This window comes from Grus americana, chromosome 25, assembly GCF_028858705.1.
Source record: "Grus americana isolate bGruAme1 chromosome 25, bGruAme1.mat, whole genome shotgun sequence".
Lineage (NCBI taxonomy): Eukaryota > Metazoa > Chordata > Aves > Gruiformes > Gruidae > Grus > Grus americana.
The window spans coordinates 6,484,560-6,509,746 of NC_072876.1; the positions used below are offsets into that span (position 1 = coordinate 6,484,560).

Below are 25,187 nucleotides of genomic sequence, written 5' to 3' on the forward strand. Positions count from 1 at the left end.
GACACGCCGGGGGGTCTGGGCAACAGCTCGATTTTGCAATCCAGAGCTACAGCTCCGGGTTCAGCCCACGGGACAGCCTCGAGTGACTCCCCACGTCCCGCTTCTTTCCTGCCTGGTGATGCCATAACCCTGCTGCCATCCGGGCTGTCACCTACGCTGCTGCGTGTGCAGCATTTAGTGTGCCGAGAGATAAGGGAAGACGCTGAGACGTCACCACCGCAGCCACGTGTAAAGGAAATGGGTTGGGAGGGGGAAATGAGGCAGTCTGGGGCACGAAGTGGGACCGGAGGGACCCAACTGGGATCCTTTGAAAGCTCCAGCCTGAAGCCAGGGAGAGGCCAGAGAGCCGGACAGGGTAGTGCAAGAGCTCCATAACCAGTCTGGTTTAAAGCCCACTTGTCACTACGGTTTGTGCCTTTTAAATAATCCTTCCAGGAGGAGTGTTCCTGCCCACACCCTACACCGACCCGAACATCTTGCTGCTGGAGCTGCGTCCCCCTGAGAGCCGGCCGGCACCGTCCTGCCCACCCCGCTGTGCCGCGGCACATCACAGTCCCTGCTTGGCAGGTCGGGAAAACAGGGGCCCCGGCACGGACAGAGCCCCGGGTGCTCCCTGCCCGAGCAGCAGTGGGTGCGTGGGGAGCAGCGCAGGGTGCAGCGTGGGGTGCGACGCCACGCACCCTCCTTCCCGATCACAGAGCTCCTGCCACAGAGAACCTTTGTGCATCGTCGTACCGAGGGTGAAGCATCGATTGACACGACACCCTGTCCCCGGGGGGCCACTCCGGCGCAGGTCACCCCGCCAGCAGCCAGCGGCTGGATCATTTCCTTCACCTGACACCGCTGCGCTGGCCGCAGCCCCACCGGGTCCCAGCCAGCTTTCCACAAGGGTTCATTAAAGCAGCGTCCAAGCGCGGAGCCGGCCGTGTTGGTGACGGCGAGCGGGGCCGCGGGGTGTGCCGGCATCGCCGGCCTCTGAGGCAGTGTCTGTGAGTCACACCGGGAACACGCCAGCCCCACGCGCTGCCGCCGCACATTCCTCCCTGTTTACCTGCTCAGACGGGGCAGACGCACCCTCGCTCCTCCCGGGCAGCGCTGCGGGACGTGGCCACACCGGACAAAGGTGCTTGATGCAAGAAGGACCCAGCAGCCCTGGGATTGCCTTGAACCTGGGGAAGGAGGAGGGTGGCTACCCGGGCGGGTGATGCGCTGCCTCAGGGACGACAGAGCCGGGAACCCGGGTGCCACGTGCTCGGCTCAGGCCATGAGGCTGCGCAGCCGGGTAGGGATCAGCAGCACTTTTCCTCTGTGCCGACAGCTTGGCCTGATAACCCAAAAAAAAAAAACCAAAGAGTACTTGGGAAGCTGAGTCACAACTTTGGCGGCCCGGGACCTCCCCCTGTGCAGCCCTGGCTTTGGAGGGGGAAAGGGGCTCCCCGGGGCGGCTGCATGGGCACCCGGGCTGGCAGACACCGCGGCACGGTGGGAGCTGTGCGGCGCAGGAAGGTGCTCTGTGGGGTTTTGGGGCCAGAGAGCAGCAGGGCTTTACCCACAGCAACACTGTTGTCTGCCCCGTGGGCCATCCCACCGAGCCTCCCACGCCCTGAGTGGGGACAGCCCTGGCCTCAGAGGCGCAGCGCCGCTTCCCCTCCAAATGAAAGGGATTGCACCAAAACCAAAGGCAGGATCCAACCTTGCAGAACAAGTCTGTGCCCTCCCTTCCTTCTTCCACCGCCACGTCTCTTTGCTTTAAGGCAAAATGCTGCCCCCCTGTACCCGCTCCCGGAGCCCCGGGGCTCTGCCCCCTCCCTGCGAGCCTGGGCAGGATGCATCCCATCTCAGCACAGCACGAAGACGGCTGACGGCGTGCCTGCTTTCAGCTGCCTTAACCCTGACCTTAGCCCTTCTCCGCCGTCCCCCCGCCACCTCCTCGCTGCCTCGTCCCAGGGGGGTTTCTCTCCTGCCGCATCCCACGTTCATTCAGAAGCAGGAGGCGAAATTTGGCAAGCGCAAACCGAGGGCAGCCGGGGCCCAGCCTTCCCCGACCTCTCCTTAGCGCGTGCGTTGCAGGGACAGTTTGAGCACGTCACCGGCAGCATCTGACGGGGCAAGTGGCTCAGTCAGCCCCACTGCCGCTCTCCCATGAAAGGCCCTGGAAAAATAAATGTGCTTTGCATCGCCGTTGCCCAACAGTGACAAACCACCCTCCAACACCCTCCCTCGCTGCGCGGCTGCCGGTCCCTGGGCACGGTGGTCCCACGGGGGCTCCAGCCCTGTCCCTGTACTGGGAAGCTCCAGGGATGGAGGTGAGCAGGAAGGTGCAAAGGAGTCCAGCGAGGTCTTGTCACGGGGGTTACAATTGGCTCAGCGATGCTGAGTACCCAGCACATGGACAAGAGCATTTTCCACAAAGACAAGTATTTTTTTCCCCCAAGTCATTGTCCCCTCTAAAGAAAACTCCCCTTAAGCAGTTTTAGCAGGGTGCTTGGGGTGGGCAGGAGAAGGGTTGGGGGCACCCTGCCCCGTACAAATTAATCCTGCAGTGATTACAGCCGGATTAATCCTGTGATACACCCAGGACTGCTGCACCCTGAGGAACACTGTGGGAGCCGGCAGTATTTTGGAAAACAAGGCCATTTCTGTAGGTGTGTGACTGCGCTGACCCACATTCACAAACCCTGGCATCAGCCCCTGCTCCGAGCTCCTCTGCGGCCAAAGTAAATCCATCCAGTCCTCCCAGCTCCTGGCTGCGTCTCGGGCTCCTTGGGGCGAGTGGGGTCTGCACCCCATCTCCCCCCAATCTGCTGCTCCCCCTTTACCCCACAGCCCCCCAGCACCCGGGCTGGGGGCGGCGCGGAGGAGCGGGGCAGAGATTTAAACCTCCCTGACCTCCCCGACTGCGGCGAGGATTTAGCGCTAAGCCTTGACTTTGCAGTTCAAAGAGGGTTTTGCAACATTCCCGGCATCTATCCCTCGGCGAACCCTTTGCAGTTTCGAAAGAAAAATAAATAAATAAGAGAAAATGCGTGCAATCCGAAAACAAAAAAAAAAAAAAACCCCACCGACCAACCCAAGCCGCAGCGTGCGGTTAACCTGCCATGAATGGGACTGTAGATTTCGGCTGTGGCTCAGCACAGAGCCGGGCTGTGCAGACTGAGCCGTGTTTGCTTAGGGTCCCAGCCATAACCCCCTGATCTGTCTAGCATAATTATCCGTCGCTGGGCGCACACAAAATCTCTAAACAAAATAACCTTCTCAAACCCTTCTGTGCGAAGCGGGCGCGGGGGGGGGAGAGGCGCTGGCTCACTGGGTTCGCAGTGAATGACCCCACTGTTTTAGATTTTCTGCTAAAAGATTTTTGATGAGTCATGAGCTATTTCTGTAAATAATAATAAAAAAAAAGGAAATGGACATTTTTTTTAAAAAAAGGGGCCCCATGAACATTAATCTTTTGAAGATGGAAAAATTAAAGACTTCCCCCTCCCCTCCACGCCACGCTCCGTCCCTGGGGGGGTTGTGTGCAAGCGCTGTTGTTGGGGGGGGGGCAGAGGCACACGAGCGGCGGGGGGAGCGTTGTGCCCTGCACATCGGAGCAGCCCCACCGCTGCCACCTGCCGTGGCCGCTCCCTGGGGGGCCTCTGGGGACCGTGGGTGGTGGGGCTCGCTGGCCCTCCCCGGTGCTGGGGGGGGGCTGAGCGGGCCGTGTCCCAGCCAGGCAGGGGACTGAGCGTCACCGCGGACCTTTGCAAGGAAGGAAACTGAGGCACGAAGAAGTGCATTGCTGAGGAGGATGCGGGTGCACCCGGGGATGGGGACACTCAGCACCAGCATCCCCGCACGGGGCCAGGGCCGACATTTCTCCCCGCTGCGGTGCTGGGGCTCCCGCTGAGCACGTTCCTGGGCAGGGTCAGCAAAGCAGATTTGGCTTTGGGGTGGGGGCGACCTCCTGCTTCAGCTGCCCTGGCCGCAGCCACCCCCCGGGCACCGCAGGCGGCCGGATCCTGCCGTGGGCACCGCCGTGGTGTGCTCATGCTCGCCAGCAAGGTCCCTTTTGTCCTCCGTCCCCGTCCTGCGGCGGGGGGGACCCGCAGGCCTGGGGTTGATGTCCCAGGTTTCTGCACAGATGGGTACGAGCCGAGGCTTTCGGAGAGGCTGGGGCGGCCGAAGCTGGCGCTTTACACCAGCCAGCGCCCGCTGCCCCCGTTCCTGCTCTTTTCCCTCCTGGCTGCCAAAGCCGCACTTATTCTTCCCACCGCTTTCTGAGACCCCCGGTGCAGGGGGCTGGCAGCCCGGAGCAGCAGCACGGCACAGCTTGTGCCTCGCTCCAGCCACACCGCGATGCTGGTGGTAAATGGGCTGCGTGCACTCGGAGCCTGTTCGGGGGCTGCCCTGACAGGGACGCGTCTGTGCCCGTCCAGGCAGAGGGTGGGCCGGGACCCCTGGGCGCTGCCCCTCCTGCAGCAGCCTCCAGCCCCACCAACAAACCGGAGAAGCAGCACGGGTGCAAAGGGAGACTAAAGCAGGGAGCAAACCCCGAGCGGCCCCGGGGGTGGCCGTTGCAGAACTGAGGGCCGTGTGTGTGCCCACCCGCACCGCATCGGGGCCCCTTCTCAGCCCCGGTCCCGGGATGCAGCCACACGGACCAGGGACGCCCTGGGACATCAGCGGCTCAGGGAAGGGAACAGATCTCAGAGCAAGAACGCGTTGGCCACATCCCTTCCTGGCCCCAGTCGTTGCAATTCCTTAATGCTCATTTTAAAAAAACAAACCAAAACAACCAAAAGCATTCCCTCCTTTTTTTTGTTCTTTTTAACTATTTAAAAGCCGTGTCGGCTGCGTGCATCCGAGGCAGCGACTTGCCCCGGTCGGGGGCTCCGCTCCCAGCAGCAAAGCCCACGTCATGCTTCAAGGGTGTGTGAAACTCCCACGGATTTGGGGCAAAGCGTCGAGCTAGCTGGAGAGAAGGGCGGTTATCCTCATGGATGCAAGCTCTGGAGCACCCAGGAGGGAAGAGGAGGCGAGGGGTGGGTGCCTCCTGCCACCATTATCTGGGTGCACGGACTTGCTCTGCATCCAGGAGCTGAAGGGAGGGGGTGGCTGGTCCCAGTCTCTTCCCCCATCCACATACTGGTTTAGCAATCAAACCAAGAAAGCTTTCATGTCCACAGAAAAAAAAAAAAAAGTTTCTAGTTTAAAAGTTAAAAGCTCTTTCTCCAAGTGTTAAATCAATCAAAGCCACATGCTACCCCAAGCGATCGTCAGCCTGCACCCAGCTGCAAGCCTCCGCGCCCTCCCCGGGGGAGCCGGCAGAGGACGGGGACCGGCCTCTCCGCATGGCTCGTGCACCCATGGGTGCTGGCGCAGGACCCAGGCGGGCGGCGAGGGGCTGGCGGAGGCACGTTCAGCGTGCCCCAGGAAGCCACCGGCGAGCTGGCCGCAGTTCAAGGAGCCCTGGAAAAGGGCCACTGGAAAAAAGATTAAGCAAGTTTGGCTGGGACGGAGCAGCGGAGGGAAAGGGGATATAACAGTCTATTAATATTGGCAGGGTCTAGACACAGATGGGAGCCAGCCATCGCGCTGGGCTGCGAACTGCGGGGCTGCGAGGTGGCTGGGGGCCGCAGTGGCGGCCGAAATCTGCTCTCTGCCCCGTCCCTGTCCCCTTTGCTGCTGCAGCTCTGGCTGGGACTCGGAGCGAGGACATTTGGGGAAAAAAAATAACTTAACGGCCAGAAGTTGCTGATGGCGAAGCCCCGACGTCCCGGGAAGCCGATTCCCTGAGCGGAGTGCCAAACCTTCACTCCTGTTTTTAAGGGGCACATACCGAGGCTACAAACCCGGCCCTGCTTTCGGTAGGAGAAAATCCCCTAAGGGCAGTGGCGAAAGCTCTCTTACCTACTAATTATTAACTTCTTAATTATTGCTATTTTCTTTTGTAGAGGCAGATCTACTGCAGTAACTCCAGTGACCATCCAGGAACTCACCTTCGCCCCAGCCTCTGGGAAAACCCTTCCCGTCTCAGCAGCGTGGAGCAGGGGCTGCTTGGTGAGGAAGAAGAGGGACGCTCCTGCCCGAGCTGCCGTTCCAGGGGCCGCTGCCACCCCAGCCCACCCCGGGAGTCCACCAGCACGAGCCGGGTGCTGCAGAGGGCTGGCAGGACTCTGCCCTGCAATCCGCACATCCAGGGAAATTCAGGCACTTCCCAGGTTTCCAGGATGCAGGGAGCAGTGTGACAGCACCCGGGGAGGGTGTGGGCACGGGCTGGGTGCTGCTGGGTCCCCCCCCTCCATGCTTCTGTCCCCTCCCCAGGGCTTGGAGGGGATTGAATTTGCAGAATCCCCCCTTGCATCTCCTGGCTCCCCATCAGCCAATGCAGCCCCATGGTGTCAGCTGGTGCTGGCAACGAACCCCCTGCGTTGGGCAGCTCATGACAACTGTACAGCACCACGGCCGTGCACCCAGCACCACGACCGTACAGGTCCCAGCACCCACGGACGTGGGGCTCCGCGGCTGCGATGCCACCAGCGGCATCGGCAAACGCCCCGCGGGCAGGATGCGACCTCAAGGCTGGCCAGCTCAGCAAACCCACCTGAAACAGGTATTTCAGCCAGCGCCCCGGGTTCAGCCGGCGGTGCTGGAAGGGGCGAGCTGGTGGGGTGTAGAAGGACGGCCCTAAATTACAGGGCTGCTGTAGCCCCCCAGCTACCCCAACACCGAGAGCAGAGCAAGTCGCTTCTCTCCCCTCTGACTCCCAGGCTGACCATCGCTGCCTTGCCGCTGCAGAGCCTATGAGGATTAAAAATGCAGATTTTTTAAAAAAAATCAATAATCATAACAAAGCAGCCAGCACAGCAGCATGATAGGTAATTTATTTTATTGCATTTTATAATGCCATTGTCCATACAGATTACATGCAGCTAGATCTACTGTACAAGGGTTTACCGTCTGCCAAAGCAGACACACGGAAGTTCAGAGTACAAATACACAGCAATGCTATTTCCTTTATACAGCACGAGGGATGTGGCAGCGAAGGCAGCGGCGGGAGAGAAAGGGTCACTATACACATCCTCCCTCCCCTCCACCCTCCGGCCCCCTCGGACCTCGTCCCACCTCCCCAGCATCCCCTTCCCACCCAGCGCCAAAGAGGATGGAAAAAAAATAAAAAGGGGGGGAAAAAAAGGAAAAAGGTTGTGGCAGGGCTGGCGCTTCCCAGCCCACGGTCCCGGAGCAGCCAGGGACGGGGACGCCCCTGGCCCGGGCACCCACCGGGGCTCCCCCCCGGCCACCGCCGGCAGCTCCGAGGCCACCAGTGCCGGGGAGCCGAGGGTCCCCAAGCCCCCGGCGCTGGCCTGTCCCTACCTTCCCCAATGCTTCCAGGACAAAAACCTAGATCCAGGGAGATCCTCGGGCAGCGAGGCTGGCCAGGCATGTAAACAAAGCAAAGAAACCCTTTGGTTTAGCGCAGGTTCGGCGGCTGCTTTCCCTTTGCCTCCGCTGGCCTCCCCAGCAGCCCCCCAGTGCTACCAGCACCCCTTCCCTCCGAGCACTGGTTTCCAACACCCCCCCTCCAGCTCTACTCATTCTAGCTATTCGGGAAATAATAAAATTTTGGGGAAAAAAAAAAAAACCAAAAACAAACCATGGAAAACTAATGCCTTCAGTGGGAGATACCAGAAAAATGCCTTTACTTCCAGAGAGGTGCCCGTGCCTTCCCCTTGCAGAACGGCCCCAGGGGGGAAAAGAAACAGGAAATAAAACAAAAACAAAAAATCCAGAAAAAAACCAAAAGGAACAATTCGTGTTGGTAGGTTTAAACCCAGTATATATATATCTCAATATATACAGACATACAATTCTGCCACACATTGCGTTTGGTCCTTTATCCTTCCTCCTCCCCCCTCCCTGCCTCCGGCGTGTGTTTGAGGTAAGACACGCAGAATTTTGTAAAATTCAAACCAGCAAAAAATAAACCAGAGGGGCGAGGGGGGTGGGCGCGGGTGAGGCTGGGAGGGGACACGGTACCTGGGTGCGGATGGGACCCCGCAGAGGCGGCCGGGCCGGGTGGGGGGTAAGAAAATTAATTAAATTTACCCCTGAGTATCAAACTGGGCATGTTTCCCGTGAAATCACCCGCCGTGATTCCCGTTTCAGCAATGGCCGGGGAAGAGGCATCACCTGGAGCCACAGGACTTTCCAAACCTGTGCATGTGTTTAAAGAAAAAAAAAAACAACCCTCCTTTATATTTATATATTTATTTTTATATATATAATATATATATAGTGCTCTTTGGAGCCAGGATGGCGGCTAAAGACCTATAGAACATACGGCGCGGGGGGGGAAGGCGCCAGGTTGTCCTTGCAGGGTCTGGGGGTGATGGCGTACGGGGGGATTTTGGCTGGGCCTGTGGGGATGTGGAGGCACGCGGCTCGCCCTGGCCCTGGGAGGCATTTCGGGGATGTCTGTACCTCTGGAAAAGCTTAAAAAAAAAAAAAAAATCACACCCCGAGCAGGAACCGCAGCGGGCGCTGGAGGGCTCGCCAATGGCGGGCGTGCTTCGTGCCTGCACCGCCTCGGGTTTTGCTGAACCGCATGCAAAAACCAGGGGCTGCAGAGCTGCTAAAAAAATAAATGCGGAGGGCGCGAGGAAAAGGCGGGTGGAAAGGACCCAGGAAGAGCAGAGGAAGGGGAGCAGCTACTGAAACACCTCCCTGAAACAGGGAGGGGGTCTGGACCCACGCAGAGCTCGCAGCCCCGTGGATGTGGGGAAGGACCCGCCAGCAGAACACCCCCAGCAGCGCGGGGGGCAGCCGGGGCCAGCAGCACCCACCGCCCACGGTGCAGCTCTCCCCGCAGCCACGCAAGCCCCCCAGCGCCTGCGGCACCAGCCGTGCCCGCGCGCATCAGGCTGCAAAACCTCCCCCCCGCCGCGGAAAGGACAAACTACACCAGTACGAGGCCAGGTCGCTCCCAGTACGAGGCCGGGTCGCTCCCCCCCAGGGGCACTGGGGTGTCCCAGACACGCTGGAGCAGCACGGGGGGGTGACGCCGGGTGCCATAAAGCGGCACAATTGCCTCCTGCCGGCGAGATGGGAACCAAAAACCCCAAAGCCTGGATGGAGGCAGGCGATTCCCCGCCGAGGGTGAACCGTGGCCGAGCAGCAGCGGAGGAGGGGGGCCGGGGGCTGCACCCCAACACCCACCCCATCCGTCCCTCCCCGCTCCTTCGTACAAGTAAAGCGGCAGTGCACGATGCCGGCCTCCCCCCCCCCCCCAGCAACACCCGCCCGCGGCAGCTGTAAACTTGTTTAAAACAATAACTTAAAACCAAAAGACTGAAAAGAAAAAAAAGAAGAAAAAAAAACAAACAAGAAAAGAAAGCAGGTGGGGAAAATACGCGGTGCCTCCGGCCTCGTGGGAGGTATCGGCGGGGGGACACGACTGGGCTGCACCCACGCTGCAAGAGATGGGGTTTGGTTCGTGCCCCCCACCCGGGCAGGGTCTTTGGTGTCCGGCAGAGCCTGGTGGGAGCCGGCGGGAGAGGCCGGGGGCGAGGGGCGGCAGGCGGCCTGGCAAACCTGCTCCCCACGATACTCGGGCAGCAGCGAGGGAGCGAGCGAGGCTGCGGCGCGGGGAGAAACACGGGTCGAGTGGAGACACCTAGCGAAGGCCGGCACGGCATGGCACGGCACAGCCAGCATCCACGCACCGCGTCAGCCACCCACGCGCGGGACTGGGGAGGGCAGGTTTTGCAGGATTTCCAGGGGTTTTAGGGAGGGGACAGGGTCCCCCTGCAGCACCAGCCGGGGGGGATGCTGGTGACCCCCGTTAACAGCCCCCACCGAGCTGCGCCTTCCCCCCCACCCCCGGGGCAGCCGCTGCTCCCCGAGGGTCTCGGCATCCCCCGGACGGTGCTGGGGTGACACAAGGTGTGGGGGGGGCTTTGCTCAGCCTCACGGGTGGCTGCAGGGGGGAGCCAGGGCCACCCCCGTCTCTGCAGCACCTGGGTACCGAGGACGCAACAGGCAGCGAAAAGGCTGCGCTGGGGTGAGCTGGCCCCAGGGACACGCGTCACAGGGCCGAGAACCCCTTAAGGATGTCACAGAGGCGATGCACGGGCACAAACAAGCACACCCCCCCACGACCCACAGCTGCGTGTTGCATTTTCAACCCAAAAAGCAGCTCCCGGGGTGCCAGCGCCAGGACCCCGGCACGGGGCTGGGGCAGTGACGCAGCCCCCACCGCCACCATCTTGGCCTGAGGTACCAGGGACGGGGGGGACGGAGCAGGCTCAGGGGCGCTTCAGGAGAGCGCGGAGCTGGGCTCAAAAAACGAACGCAGCTCCACGTCCGTCACAGCAAGTCCCCCAAGCCCCCGCTGCGTGCCAGGACCGCCAGCGCCAGCCCGGCCGTGCTGGGGACGGTGCTGGTCCCCGAGGCCGGCACGGGGGAGGCTGTGGCTGCCGGCCAGGAGGAGCCCGGTGCTGGGTACCCACATCACCACCACGGAAAGAAAGAGCAGGGAGAAGAGGGGTGTTTGGTTGTGTTGTTCTCATTATTATTAATATTTCTTTTTTTCTTTTTGGCATTAATACCATCTGTTCACCTGAACTACGGACCTTCTGTCTCCAGAAATCTTTTGGTATCTTCCCATCTGGATGCACACGCACACAAAAGGATAACGAAAAGAAAAGAAGAGAGCGGGAGCCCCGGCGCCAGCAGGCTCGGCTCGCCGGCCACGGCCAGGTTCGGCTGCCACGGCCAGGTTCGGCTGCCATGGGGTTTCACCGGGCTCGGCTTTGCTACCAGTGGCTCAGCACCGGGCTCTGCCTGCGCCAGCTCCTCTGCGAGCACCCTGGGGAGGCGGCTCGGCGGTGGTGGGTGCCGCCTCCCCGCGCCGTTGTCCGTCCTCGGAGACCCTGCCCCGGCTTCGGAGGAACGGGGCGCGCGGGGGACCGGGGACCTTTCTCTGCAAGTCAAAGCCAGGCCGCTGGCCGCCCCGCGTGGGCTGGGAGAGGCGGCACCCGCCGCAGCCGATGTCGAGAAGGAAGCGGGGAGCCGCGTCCTTGCTGCCGGGCGCTGGTGGGCGGCTGGGAATGGTCGTCACTGCTAGATGCCACCAGCCCCCCCACCAGTGGGGACTGGGGGGCTCGGGGAGGGCAGCCAACGCGGGGTGGGCTGTTCTGCTCGCCGGGTGGGTTAGCAACCTGCCGGCGGTGACAAGGCGAAGGTGACCCAGTCCCACCGACGTGACGGTCCTCGTCCTTCCCCAGCCAGGAGACAACGATGCAAGCCTGACGTCCAGACCACGGCAGAGGACTCGCCCCCATTTCTGCTGTTTCTTCCCCCAAAGCTGGGTGGAAACAGCTCGTGGGCAGGGTCCACGGTCCCTCCTAGTGCAAAACCCACTGGGGGAAGGAGAGATGACGGTGGGCTCCTGCCATCGCCTTCCCTCCCCGGGGTGGTCGCTGGTGGAGGCTCGAGCATCGCCGGGCGGCAGAGCACCGCAGGGGAAGAGGGGACGGAGGTGCCTTCCCCACGCCTGCTGCGCACAGGGAAGGAAGGAGGGACCATTTCGGACAGAAACAACCTACCATCCTCGTTCACCAGTCACTAACCAAGGGAGGAGGGGAGAAAAAGTCCAGCTCTCGGGTTTTTGCTTCTCGTGTCGCAGGATGTACCCCACGGCAGGGGTCGGTCAGTCACCGGGGCCGCGGCGTGGGGCAGTGGGGAGCGGGAGGGACACGCCGTCGGCAACAGGTTGTTGCACCAAGGAAACCCTTTTGCTTCGTGGAAGTGCCTTTAAGAAACAGGTTAACGCCGAAGGTCACCTTGGGGAGGTGGGAGCCGTCGCTTGGTCTCTGGCCAGGAGGGTGGGAAGGGATTGCCCCTCGGTGGGGAGGAGGAAGGGGTCCTTAGGACAAGTCTTCCACCGGCAGCTCCTCCTCCAGGTCCCTGTCGTCGGGAATCGTCACATTCTGGTTGGTGGTGGCCATCAGCGAGACGGGTCTGCTGTCGTCCTCTGCCTCGGCTGGTTCCTCCTTCACGTGCACTGGATGGCTGCGGGGAGGGAAGCCTTCAGCCTCAGAGAGCGGGTCCCACCGGCCACAACCCCACAAAGCTCTCGCTCCCAACGCCCCCCATCCCCACGCCGCCCCTTGCCGGGGAGGATGGGAGCCACGGAGGCAACACCAGGCAGCTCCCGGTGCCCGATGTGCCGCCGTCCCTTCGCTCCGAACCCTCGCCCCCGGGCAGGCTGACCTGTACTGCTGCGGGGACAGGCGGGGGCTGTTGCTGCCGTTGCTGTTGACCTGCTCCACGGTGCTGCTGACGTCGTCGTGGCCCACGTGCAGCATGCCGCCGGCGGAGCTGGTGTTGATCATGGTGGGGCTGTTCAGCAGCGGGAAGCTGCTCTCCGCCAGCGCAGCCTGCAACAGAAAGCGGCGGCGGCTCGAGGCACGGAGGATGCGAGGCCAGGAGCCGCACGAGCGGGGAAACGCGGCTGCGGTGGAAAACGGGAGGAGTGCCCCCTCACCCCTGCCAGGGACGGGCCTGGGTCCTTACCTGGTAACTTGCATTAAGTGCTCCGTAACCGAGTCCTGAAATCATGTTTTTGACTAAAGTTGGACTCCTGCAGAAAGAGAGACAGCAGAACGATGCACGGCTGAGCGCTCCTGGCCCGGGGACGGGGGGGGGTGGCAGCGGAGGTGGGCACGAGCGCGGCTCCCGGGCTGCGTCCCGCGGGAGAGGAGGACCCACCCTGTCATCTTTGGTGGCCTTCGCTTTTGGTACTCGTGCTCGTCCACAGTCCAGACGGCTCCCTTGACGTTCTCCACGCGCACGAAGCACTTGTGCAGGCTCAGGTTGTGGCGGACAGCGTTCTGCGGGCAGAGCGGGCAGGAGAGCTCAGCGGCACGGCCCTCGCTTGCCTTGCCACCCGGACCCCTCCTCTTCCTCCCCATCCACCTCCTCGCCCAGCCCCTGTGAGGTCCCCACGGCTCCGGGCTGCCCCTGTCTACAGCCAAATGCTTTGCAAAGCCACCCGGGGATGCTGCAGACACTTGCTCGCCCCATCAGCACCGAGAGGGTTTAGGAGCCGCGTCCCCCAAGCCGCACGCGGGGGACAACCTCGTTTCATCAGCCCTGGCCAGACGCCGAGGAAGACGAGGACAGCGTGGGACAAGGGACAAGTCACACCAGCAAGGACCCCGGAGCAGAGCCATCCTCAGCACTGCAGCTTGCTCGGCGATGCTCGGCAAAGCCGGCTAATCTTCTCCTTTCTTTTTCTTTCCCCCACCCTCCCTTTTTGGTCCTTTCCCTCCCTTTCTTCTTTACATCGACCATCTTTACATTTCTAAATGTAAAATAAAGAGACGCACACGTAGGCAGACAGCGCAGCCCCGAGAGATACCAGCTCCCTTTTCCCCTTCCAACTCCCTGCCATTTGCTACTGCCCCTATTTCATTACCAATTTTAATTTGCCTCTAATTAAATCCTGTGTATTTTTCCGACTCACTTGCTAATCCATGAGGGAGGCAGGAGGCTGGAGTGGAATCTCTCCGAGCTATAATTACAAAGGGCCTAATCACGCCGGGGCTCTGCCTTTGAATAAATTTCCTTGCATTAAGGTTCTCAGATTCTCTGCCTTGCAAATGAGAATGACCCCAATTTCAGGAAGTTGGCCTCGGAGGGTTTTTTTTTTTTTTAATTTTTTTTTTTATTTCGAGTCCTGATTCGTGATGAGAGACTAATTCGTTACGCTAAAACATTAACAGCAATTTAAAAGGTCGAACGGGGGCTGTATAAACAAAGGAGCCGGCCAACACAACAAGGCGAAAGGAGACACAAGGACTGAACCCCCCCGCGCTGGGAAGTGTTCGAGTTCCCAGAAACTCATCAAATCGCACTGTCCCCCCTTTTGCTTTTTAATTTAAGGACAAAACCAAACAAAGCTGGGCTCCTTCCCTCATCATCCATCCATCCATCCATCCATCCATCCATCCATCCATCCACCGCCCCCCCTCCAGCGCTGCCCCGTGCCCACCGAGCAGCCCCGGCTGTGCCACCGTGCCCGGTGTTGCCGTGATGGCCCCCCCGAGAGCCGGGTTGTGCGGGGACGGGCAGCGGGGACGGGCAGCGGGGACGGGCAGGCTCCAGCTCCTCCTGCCGTTTGGCAGAGCCGGCCCGAAGGGGAAACTTGGCAAGCGGCTGCCCTGGCTCTCAGGAGCCGGCTCCTGGGGAAGGAGATTCGGGCACAGTCGGTGCTGCCTGATTTGATTTTCTGGGGGGGGCCGGGAACCCCTGTCCCACTCCTTGAGTGGTGCTCAGTGTGGTGCAGAGCCGGGTCCCCAGGCGCCAGCATGGTGCCATCGCCGCTCTCTCCCGAAGGGATACGCTCCGTCTGGGACATGCCCTGCCCCGGGGGCCGAGGCATCCCTCGTCCTCAGACCTGGCATCACCCGGAGAGGAGGGCACGGCCGCACTCAGCACCGCGCACACAGATGTCCTGGGGAGCTGGAAATCCAAAGGGGACCCCAGACACCACTGTGCTCCCTCGCCAGCAACGGGGCAGGATGAGCCCCCAGCTCCTGCTCTGTCCTTGCACCGTCTCTGCAAACACCCCGCTCCCTGCCCGCGCCCGGGGGTCCGCAGTCTGGCGGGGGCCGGGTCCTGCCACTGCCCTTGAACCCCTCTGTCCGCTGGCAAGCAAACACAGGACTTCCTCCCCGCGCCGGGGCCGGATCCTGCCCCGTGCTCCCCTTCCTCCTTCCTGTGCACGCAGGGGACTCCTCCTCTAAACAAAGCCCCGATTAAAGGCAAGGAGCGTGGCAAAGCCGAAACCCTTCCCGCACACGGAGACGCAGCCCCGGCCCGGCAGCGCCCACGTCCCCCCTCTTCCCCCGTGACACCTCCCTGCTTCCAGGCTCCGGCGGGTACGTGTGCGCAAAGATAAAATAAATCCTGGCACCGGGCAGGATGCGACTCGGCATCACCAGAGCCTGGGATGCCCCGCCGCCGGTGCTGGGTGTCGGGCAGGGTGCTGGCAGGGTGCTGGCCCCAGGACATGGAGGAGGTTCCGGGCAAGACCCCCGACGTGGGAACCCTCCCGCCCAGCGCAGGGGGGGTCCCTGCCGCATCCTAACGTGGCTTTTGTATTTCGACAGAGTATTTGCTCAGTGCCAGACCTGGCTGCTCTGTTTGCTTCTCATCTTTGTCTTTTCTAATGATGTTTGCTTTACGGCCCCGGCCCCGCTCCCCGCGCTGTGCCGGGGGTCTCCCCGTGGGCCCCCACGCTGCACCGCGGCTCTGCCCCACCGTGGGGATGGGGTACCCACCTCGGCCCCCGGCACCCCTGCCCCATCCCGGGGGGCAGCTGAGGCAGGACACGAGGGAGAAGCCGCAGCAGAAACGGCGGTTTTCTGAGGAGCGGAAATACATTATTTTTTCCTGCATATCCCCCTCCTTCAAAAGAAGCCTGGCCTTGGACGTGGAAAGCTGTAAAGGGAACCATCCCTCCCAGCTCTTTTTAATTCTCTGCCGTCCCCTTTCGTGGTGGAACAGGAAAAAATAAAGAGCAGCAAAAAGCGAACCAGAAAGGCTGTGGGATGCCCCGCTCCAAGACATCGGCTCTGCCCTTGGGTAACACGGGATGTTGGGGAGTTGCAATTAAAAACACCCAAACCCATTTATTCCTTTCAGCTAGTAGAAGGGCAGGAAAAAGGCATTTTCCCCTGCCGTTATCTCATTCCGCAGATGGGGAAGCTGAGGCACGGAGCAGGTCCGGGGCCCCGGATGGCGACGCACCGTGCTGGGAGCAGCGACGGCCGCACCGGGCTCTCTGCCCCAACGCCCCCGTCGCTTCCCAAAGTGCCCCCACTTCTCCCCAAAGCCGGGGGTGTCCCCACGGGCCTGGCTGGGGCAGCGGTGGCGGCTGGCGATGCTCCTGGCGATGCTCCCCGCGCCGCGCAGCGCCGGCTTGCAGTGCTGCACGCGTGCCGTGAGGGGGACTCCAGACTGACGCGGGGCCATGGCCAGCACCAGCACCGGCCCGGGAACCTCTGACCGCTCCCATCCTGCTCCTTCCCAGCGCCCTCCTCTCCGCTCGGCACACAGGGATGGTCGGGCCGGGCCGAAGCTGGGGGCCACCCGTAGCACTCTGGTGCCCAAACATCCGTAATTCACCCAAAGTTTGCTGCAGAGACGCAAACCCCTGCTGCGGTCAACTCTGATCTGCAGCAGCAACGCGCGGGGGCTCCAGAATAACCGCGTCCTCCTCCACCCTTTCACAATGCACCGTATCTCCATTGCACCTCCCTTTTCTCTTGGGTTTTTGTTTTTTTTTTTTTTTAAAGTGTTAGTCTCCCTCTACCACTTTGCTGCTTGTTGCCCTGAGCAGAAGGAAGCGGTCTCAGTAAATACATCCAGCAGGAAACAATAAATAAATCCATCCTAGCTGGGGAAATAACTGCTCCTTCTCAGAACCGCACTGCTCCTCTGAGACGCGTTTCCTCAGTTCTCTCAGATTTAGTGATTTCTATATAACCGAGGGGAGAGCAGCCCCAGCACCCATGTGCTGCCCCAAAATTCACACCCCTCAACCCAGGCCAGTGACAAACGGCTCCTCGGTGTTAAAATCTTTCAATACCTGCCCGTACAGCACCGTGCACGGGGTGGGGGGGACCGACGAGCACAGGCACCCGCTTGGGGTCTGGCAGCGGAGCCGCAGGTGCTCCCGCTCGCCGCTGGTCCCCGCAGCCACCACCCAGCCCTCCATCCCCACGGACCAGCACCCACATCCCTGGCCACCGCCGAGACCCGGCCGCCACATCTCGCAGCCCGGCCGCGGCACCTCCCGCTCGCGGCGTGCCACCCGCCCCCGGGTTATCGTTAACCTTATTCGCTATTTCGAGTGTCTCGCTCTTTCCTCTACCCTTCTCCCGGTGCCACGGCGGGCAGCTCCGCTCCAGCCCCAGCTCTGCAGAAAACCCCGGGTTCCTACAGCGCGCGGCCCTTTGCCATATGCTACTGCAGGGATGATGCGTGCCCACAGACCAGAGGTGCATTTTGGGGAGGAAAATGTGGGATTTATCCACAAAATCATTTCCTGCACCATCTCAGAGCTGTGCAATGAACTGGTCCTTTACCACAAGTGCCCATATAAGCCGAAGCATCTCCCGCAGCGGGCAGCCCCGGGTGGAACGGGGTGAGCCCCAGGTGGGACAGGGCAAGCCCCGGGTGGGATGGGGTGGGATGGGGCGAGCCCCGCGGTGTGGAGCAGGGCTGCTCTCACCTTCCAGGTGGCCGTGTTCCTCCGGAAGTAGGCAAACATCCGCGTGAACCAGTTATAGATTTCGTTCAACGTTAGCTGCCTGTCGGGGGTCTCCAGGATGGCCTGGGAAACCAGAGAGGGGACAAGAGCATCACCCATGACGCCCCGGCGTGCTGACTGGGCTTGACCCCTGTCCCGTGGCGAGGCACAAGGGGCAGAAACTGGGGGTTCAGCAGGCGCAGGGCTCCCCCAGGACCCATAAAGCGGGGGAGAGCGCAGCTTTGCCCAAGGTGCCCTGTGAGCAGGTCTCGGGGTGCAGAGCTGAACCCCACGGCACGGGGAGCCACTCACCTGCCGGATGAGCGAGGCGTACGTGAAGGGCGGCCGGACATCCGCGTTTTTGTAAAACTCGTGATTCTGTGCAAGTTCTGGAGGGAGAAACAAGAAACGGTGGGGGGGTGAAGGGATCTGCTTTGGGACCCGGCAGCCACGTGATGGAGGGTGCTGAGCCCCATCCCACAGCTCACCTGAAGATATTGGGGTGCAGAACTTCTCCGAGTTTCTCCTGCGGATGGGCCCCACGTTGTGTAAAGTGGAAGAGCTGATGACGGAGGGGCCCTGCCGCAGGGGGGTGATGGGTGCCGTGGCGGAGGTGGGGGGATGAGGTAAGCCATCGGGGAACGTGTCGGAAGTGCTCTTGGAGAGGGTGGCACTGGAGACCAGGTTCAGCTGCACGGACAGGCGGGAGGGAGGGCGGGTGGTTGGGCACCAGCGCGGGGAAGGCAGGGGCTGGCAGAGCCCCCGGCACACCGGCAGCTCGGCAAGGCTGAGCCGGCTCATGCCGCAAAGCGGGCAGGCAAGGGCTGGCAGGGGGAACGCGCTGGGCTTGGCGGGGATGGGATGCAACCGTGGGATGGGATGCAACTGCAGGGGAGGATGCGACCACAGGACGGGATGCAACCATGGGAGGGGACACAACCACGGGAGGGGATGCAACCATGGGACGAGATGCACCCGCTACATGTCCGAGCTGGTGGACACAGGCTGCGTTTCACTCCTGCCTGATGCCTCGCACCAGCACAAGGGACCAGGCTACGTGCACCAGAGCGTGGTCAGGGCAGACGTCGAGCCCGGCCACGCAGGACCGTGGTGACCGTGTGCAGGGCAGGGAGGGGACGGCAGCCAGCGGCGAGGGGAAACGGGGGGAGAGGGGGTGGCCGCAGGGACGCACAAGGGCAGGAGAGGACGCACGCTTACAGGTTGGCTGAAAGGCTTTGGCTCTGAAGGTCTCATGTGAAGATGGGCCATCATTGCTTGGAGACGCTCGCTCTCCTTTGCCAGCTGTGGGAGGCAAGAAGCAGAAGAGATGGTCGGGCAGTGCCGGCACTCACCGTGGAGGTGCCCACGGCCCGGAGGAGCTGCCCCGAGCCCTGCCTGCCTGCGGGCAGCATCCGCCTGTGTCCCCACAGCAGCCACCTCCTGCCTGACACCGAGCCCTCCCGAGGGCCCCAGCAGGACCGTGGCTCTGCGGGGTCTGTGGCACCCAGCATGGGGGGACAGGGGCTGCTGCTGCTCCGGCTCTACGTGTGCTGCCAGATGAAAAATCTGTGATGAAACGGAGTCATTTCACGTGTCCTGGCCACCCACTGCAGCCCTCGCTCTCCTTCCCCGGCGCTCCGGTCCCCACGCCCCGGTGCCAGCCGTCCCCCTTCGCCCTCCTCCAGCCTCTGCTGCCTCCTGCTCACCAGCAGCTCCCTGTCCATCCACCCATCCCTCCGTCCGTCCATCCATCCACCTGGACACGCAACATCGCTTTAATTGTGCACGCCTGCCTGTTTACTCCCCGGAGTGCGGAGAAGGGTGAAATATTCACTGTGGCACCAGGAGAGATTTTGAGCCCGGTGGAAGCGATGGGATCTGACACCCGCTCTCTTCCCGTCACCTTCCCTTTCCACCGCGACCCCTCAAGCTCGGAGCTTGGCCACATCCCCTCGTGCCGCGGGCTCCCCGCCAGCCAAGCCCCCTCCCCGGGAGGGCGCCGGAGCCCGGAGTCGGGCGAGGAAGGAGTTAAAGGCAGGAGCCGGAGCAGAGTTTGCTGCAAGTTTGGAGCAGCTCGGATGCTTTCGCGCTGTCGTGGTGCTCATTAGAGCTGACAGGTCTCCCCTCGTGATGCAGACGCTCTCCGCCGGCACAGCGGGAGCTCCGCGCTGAAAACTTTATAATTGGTAGCTCCGGTGGCAGGTTCTCCTCTCTGCACACGCAGCTTTCTGCTCGCCCTTCAGCTTCCCCCCCCCCCTTCCTTTCCCTCCCCTCTTTAAGCCCCAGTAATTGCTTTCAACCTCTCGCTTTAGCGAGGGCTGGGGAGCAGGATGCGATCGCACGGCTTCACCAGGCGGCTTTGCAGCCTCCCCACCCGGGAAGGTTTTGCTGCGTCCCCCCCACCCTGCAGCCCCTGTTATTGTAACGCCGGGCGGAGGGTCCCGAGGCTGCCGCACATCCTGGCCCGCTGCCCCCCCGGGCCGGCATCCCCCGTGATGACACCCGTCACTGCGCACTGCGATCGGCACAAACCGCTTCGAGCTCCTGCCAGCCCCTGGTGAACAGCCGGGCACTCGGGCACCATCATGCCATCGGGGTCTCGGTGAGCGACCCTCTGACAGACACCCCTGCCCCGTCCGTCCTGCCCCCTCGATGGCTTTCAAGTCCCAAGATGAAACCCCTCCGTTTCCTCCCATTTTTCTCCCCTCTCTTCTCTATTAACCAAATTACACACGGCACGTCGGGGAGCTGGAGACTCTGGGAAGGGAACTATTTAAAGAACTGATTTTCCAAAAATAGCACCCCGAAGACCATGCTCAGCCACCAAAATAAGTGGCCTGATTTCCAAAGAGCTCAGCAGCCCCACAGCTCTCACCACGGCATACGGCTGGGCACGAGGGCTGGGGCACAGCTCATGTCCCGCGGTGGGCACGCACCCCCCCAGGCAGCATGCATGCCCCTTCCAGGTCTGTGGCATCTCCTTGTACCCAACAGGGACACTCTGGGCGGGAGGGACAGCTTGTCCCTTCCTCCAGCCCCATCACATTCGAGCAGGGATGCTGGTATTGGAGGGGGAACCAGTTTAAGGGTCCCCAGGTCTCGATCTCCACAAGGATGTGGCCCAGGGCCACCACTCCTATTTGGGAAAGACGCTTAAAATGAGCCCCCGGGGTGGCTGGTGATCTCACTACGGTCCCCGACCTCACTACTCCCCTCCCGCAGAGAGCAGCCAAGACACGGCACGCAGAGCTGGGAAGGAGACGGCTCTTGAAACCCCTGTCCTTCGAGGCCGGGGCGGTACCCACCTGTATTTCCAGCTGCTGTACCACTTGCATCTGGACTCGACACTGGGCCGTGCTTCGGTCATCAAGTGCATGTTCGGTATTGAGGTGTCTGGGGAGGAGAACACGGGGGTTTGTGCCTGGACGTGCCCACAGCACGGTCCCTCTGCGGGGCCACACCTGGGATCAGCCCTGACCTGCAAACCGCCTGTACCGCAGCAACGCCCAGGGACGCCCGGGGATGTTCCGGCACTGCTGCCCGAAGCGTGACGAGCAGAAGGGAAACTGAGGCACGAAGGCGGCCAAGCAAACTGGGCCGTGCCTCTTCCAGAACCCAGGCTGGAGCGCAGCCGTAGACCACCAGCCCTGCCCGGGGCGGCCCTGCCGCGTTTAGGAGCAGCCACTGCTGATGGAAAGTCCTTGAGAAGGCTGCTGGCAGGAGGTGCCCGGGAGGACCTGAGGAGCAGGTTTCCAGGACAAAGGCGGCATTATGGAGATTTACTTACACCCTCTAAGGAAAGCCCCGAAGGCAGAAGGTGACATTTCCAGGGTGCTCCTCATCCTACCGCTTTCATGCCTTATGTTTATAAGGCACTTTATGTTTATAAAGCACAAGGGCCTTTGGTCATAGAATCATAGAATGGTTTGGGTTGGAAGGGACCTCAAAGCCCATCTAGTTCCAACCCCCTGCCATGGGCAGGGACACCCTCCACTAGCCCAGGTTGCCCAAAGCCCCATCCAACCTGGTCTTAAACACTTCCAGAGATGGGGCCTCCACAACCTCTCTGGGCAACCTGTGCCAGTGCCTCACCACTCCAACAGCAAAGAATTTCTTTCTAACATCTAATCTAAATCGACCCTCCTTCAGCTTAAACCCATGGTCCTCGCTGCCCTCCCTCCTTCTCGGGGAGGGGAAGCGCTCCTGGCAGAGGCGCTGTGGAGCCAGGGATACCCCGGCATCGCCTTGGGGGGGTCCTTGCCCCCAGGACCCAGCAAAGCAGCAGCCTGGGGATGCACCCAGCCCCGAAGGCGTCGCGTGGCCAGGTCGTGTCCTTGCTGGGGTGGGTGCAAACCTGGGGGGTCCTCACTGGAGGAGTGAGACAGGTCAGAGGGGGGATGCCAGGCGGCAGGGGAAACCATGCCGGGGCCACCCCAGGAACACCCCAAAAGGTGGCATCTGATGCTGAGAAACACGCGGGTGTCCCAGGGCCACGGGCCAGCAGGACCAAGGACCAAGACTGAGCTATTTTTGCTGAGACGCCTCAGGAGAAGGTGCCTCAGGAGTATCTACCCTCAGTCCGGATGCAGAAGATGGCGAGAGTCTCACCCGGCCGTTTGCAAGAGACTTCCAGCCCCAACTTGCACAGACAAGTTAGGTAACTGGGACCAGCTGCCAAGCCCGTCTGTGAGCAAACCCCGCCGGTGTCTCAGCCGCTCTCCCAGGGCTGCGGCTGGACCAAGCTGCCCGCTCCTCTCCCCGCACGGCAGACCGAGGGCACGGCCGTTTCTCCAGGAAAAAGCTATCGAGAGCCTAGGCTGTGCTGAGTGGGAACGGAGACGTCTCCCACCAACCCTCACAGGCTTTTACAAACCCCCGCTCAAAGGATGCGCTGCCCCTTTGCACCCCAGCGCTGCTCCGTGGAGGCGATGCTCAGCGCAGGCGCGAGCCCAGCGCCCGGACTCCAAGCAAGGTCCACGCTGTAGCTGGGCTCGGCCGTTGGGAGCTGGGAGTTTGCCGTCTGTCTGTCCCACACCCCAACACCCGCTCGCGTTGGCACAGAGGGGACAGAAACGCTTCACCAGTGCTGTCGGGGCGGCTGCAAGCGCTAGGTGTGCCCGGGGGGGCACAGGGCGCAGGGACCCTCCAGCCGGCACAGCAAGGCTCTCCCGGCACCGCGACCCAGTCCCGGCCGTCCCCTGCCAACCCCGGCTCCACCTTCCAAACCGGGGCTTGCTCATCTGCCCCGTGCCATGTAAACATGCCCGGAGAGGTGGGAAGAGCTGCCTTATTGAGGTTCACCCGTGAGTCAGAGGAAGGAGGGCGCAGGAGCCTGACTCATTCACTCAAATGCCACCAGGCAACGCTTCCCCGGCCTCCCCAGGCTGCCTTCGCTCCTCCTCCTCCTCCTCCTCCTCCTCCTCTGCAAGGCCTCTGCCCACCTCCTGCCCTGGGAAGGAGACCGGCGCAGTCCGAGGGATGCTCCCACCCGAGTGGCCCCGAGCGCGCGGCAGCGGACAGGATCGGTTTGTAAAAACCCAAAGTCTCGCTGATGGAGACCGAAGCGTGCGCTGGCGCGTCTCGGCCGAGCAGACAGCCGGAGAGGCGGGGGGGAAGGAGCAAGCAAGCCCGTCAGTTCCTTCTGATGTCTTTGCTAAAAATCCCAGCTACAAAGAGATCTAATTGCAAATGAACTAATTAAGTAAACCTCTGACGAAGCGTGAAAACAATTTGTTTGACCCTGACGCTAGCAGAGGGCTCTTCGACAGCGGAGTTAATCAGTCAGCGCCGGAGCCCACAAGCGGTGTCAGCGGGCTGCCGCGCCGCCATCTGCTTCCTCCCCCCCTCTCACCCCCCAGGACGGGAGCTGCAAACTCCCCTCGCCTGCTGCCTGTTCCTGCCTGCTCCTGCCTGCTCCACTGGGTCTCTTCTCCTCTAGCAGCAATCTCTGGTGTTTTGTCCTTTTGCATGGGGACCCCCTGGCTCTTGGCAGAGAGACTTTGGGGTGTCTGGACCCATTTCCAGGGTCTCCCCCTCCACCAGCCCCATGCTGTCCTGGCCCGAGAGCGCAGGCTCTCCCCTCCTCCAGGAAAACCTCCCCCAAAAAGGGGAGCGCTTACTTGACAAACTGTCCCAAGTCCTCACAGAGGGTTTCGCAGCCGGGCCACTTGCACTCTCCGTGGCCGTAGAGCGGGTGGGAGCTGGGGGTCTCTTCGTGGGAAGAGCTGCAGAAGATGGAAAGGGACCGTCAGATGGGGCAGCCGTGACGCCCCGGTGTTCCCGTGCATGGGGTCAGCCCTCGGGGACCCACGGGAGACTCCGCAGCGATGGCTCCCTGCCCCCCATGGGCACAGCAAAACAGCGATAGGACTTGTTTACGGGGTGGCAGAACCCCCCAGCCCTCCCAACCCTGTTGCCAACCCCCCAGGTGACAGATCCTGACCCCTTCCACCTCTCCGGGGGTATAAAACCAAAGTGCCAGGGTCCGACCCGGCTCTACCTGTCCCTTCTCGGCGTGTGCATGGTGCTCTGTCCATTGGGCAGAGGGTGATGGGAAATGGGAGGCGAGACCTTGGCGGCCGAAAACGAGGTAGAGTTGGAGGTGTTGGTGGTGAGGTCGAGACCTTCTTGCTTAATGCTGTCCTCAACGGGCTGGGCGGCTGTGACCTCCTTCCAGAGCTGCTGGAGGTCCGAGGGGCACACAGCTACAGCACGGGGAGAAAGCGCCGGCCGTCAGCGGGGAGACGGAGCAGCACCCACCGGCACCCATGCACCAGGTTTGCTTAGGACCCCACGGGTTCCCTCCCTGCCTGGCGCAGCTTGGCTCCCCAAAGCTCAGGCGGCCCAGCATGGACCGTGCACTGGGAAATCATCACCTGAAACTGGGCACAGCCCTCTGTGCCGGCAGCCAGGGAGGACAGCCTGCATGGCCCCATCGGGGAGCCCAAAACAAGCCGCCCGCAGCACCCGCGGAGCCCCACAGAGCTGCCCCCCGGAGAGGAGGCAGCCCCGGCTCCCTGCACCCTGGCACCCCCCTGCAAGAGGAAGCTGGGGGCCCAATCCTGCACACAACCCGGCTCAAACTCTCCCAAGCTGCTCTGGCCATTAATGCAATCAAGCCCCAAATGTCAGGGGGGTGCATTGGGAAAAGCAATGCCCCAGCTCCGTCCCCAGCCCTCCCTCGCCCGGAGCGGGGAGAAGCTGCAGCCACAGGCCCCCCCCAACGCACCCCCCGCCCCGGGCAGGGGTCCTTACCTTGGGGCAGGGTCTGCAGGGGCACGGTGCCCTGCCCTGGCGGGAGGCTCACCAGCCCCTGGCGCTGCAGGTTTAACAGGTGCTGCTGCTGGAGCTGCTGCATCTGCAGGAGCTGCTGCTGGAAGGCCAGCTGCTTGTTCCCTAACGGCTGCCGGGAGACAAAAGGGAGAAATCAAAGCGCGTTACTTCCAGCCTTGCGGCAGAAGCCTCGCAGGGAAGGCAGGGGCCCGGCGGCCGCGGCGAGGGATGCCCGCGGCGGCGATACCGCGGCCGTGCGTGCTTCCATCCTGCTGCCGGGCCGCTGTGCCCGCTCAGCTTGCGGCTGAGCCGGACGGAGGCTTTGATCTATCAGAAGAGGAGGGGAAGAAAAGGAAAGGGGAAGGGAAAAGTAAAGCACTGAAAGGAGAGGGAGCGAGCAGAGCCGGGGGCTTGCTCGGAGCAGAGACCCAGCTCTGCCTGTGAGATGGGCGAACCCACAAAGCCGAGCCGTGGGGTCCCACGCGGGGAGGCTCAGCCGCAGGGCGAGCTCCCGTGGGCACCGAGCATCACTGAAAGAACAGGAGATCTCAGTACCCAAAAGGCATTCTAAGACTGCCCACATGCACAACACTCTCCTTTAAGCAGGAAAACG

General features: G+C 62.0%; 1 protein-coding gene across 4 annotated transcripts in view; it reads right to left on the reverse strand.

Moving 5' to 3' along the window:
* Nucleotides 1–6,865: 6,865 nt before the first annotated feature.
* Nucleotides 6,866–25,187, reverse strand: part of FOXP4 (forkhead box P4) — a 66,049-nt gene continuing 47,727 nt past the window's right edge. For all 4 annotated transcript variants that reach the window (XM_054803962.1, XM_054803960.1, XM_054803961.1 and 1 more), the window contains 12 exons: nt 24,557–24,704; nt 23,802–24,006; nt 23,422–23,526; nt 20,608–20,695; nt 18,521–18,604; nt 17,791–17,992; nt 17,615–17,691; nt 17,285–17,386; nt 12,754–12,875; nt 12,559–12,625; nt 12,256–12,422; nt 6,866–12,054 (listed from right to left, as the gene is read on the reverse strand). In XM_054803962.1, the coding sequence (XP_054659937.1) occupies nt 11,910–12,054; nt 12,256–12,422; nt 12,559–12,625; nt 12,754–12,875; nt 17,285–17,386; nt 17,615–17,691; nt 17,791–17,992; nt 18,521–18,604; nt 20,608–20,695; nt 23,422–23,526; nt 23,802–24,006; nt 24,557–24,704 (1,512 nt within the window). In that variant the 3' untranslated portion in view covers nt 6,866–11,909. The remainder of the gene's footprint in view (nt 12,055–12,255; nt 12,423–12,558; nt 12,626–12,753; nt 12,876–17,284; nt 17,387–17,614; nt 17,692–17,790; nt 17,993–18,520; nt 18,605–20,607; nt 20,696–23,421; nt 23,527–23,801; nt 24,007–24,556; nt 24,705–25,187) is intronic.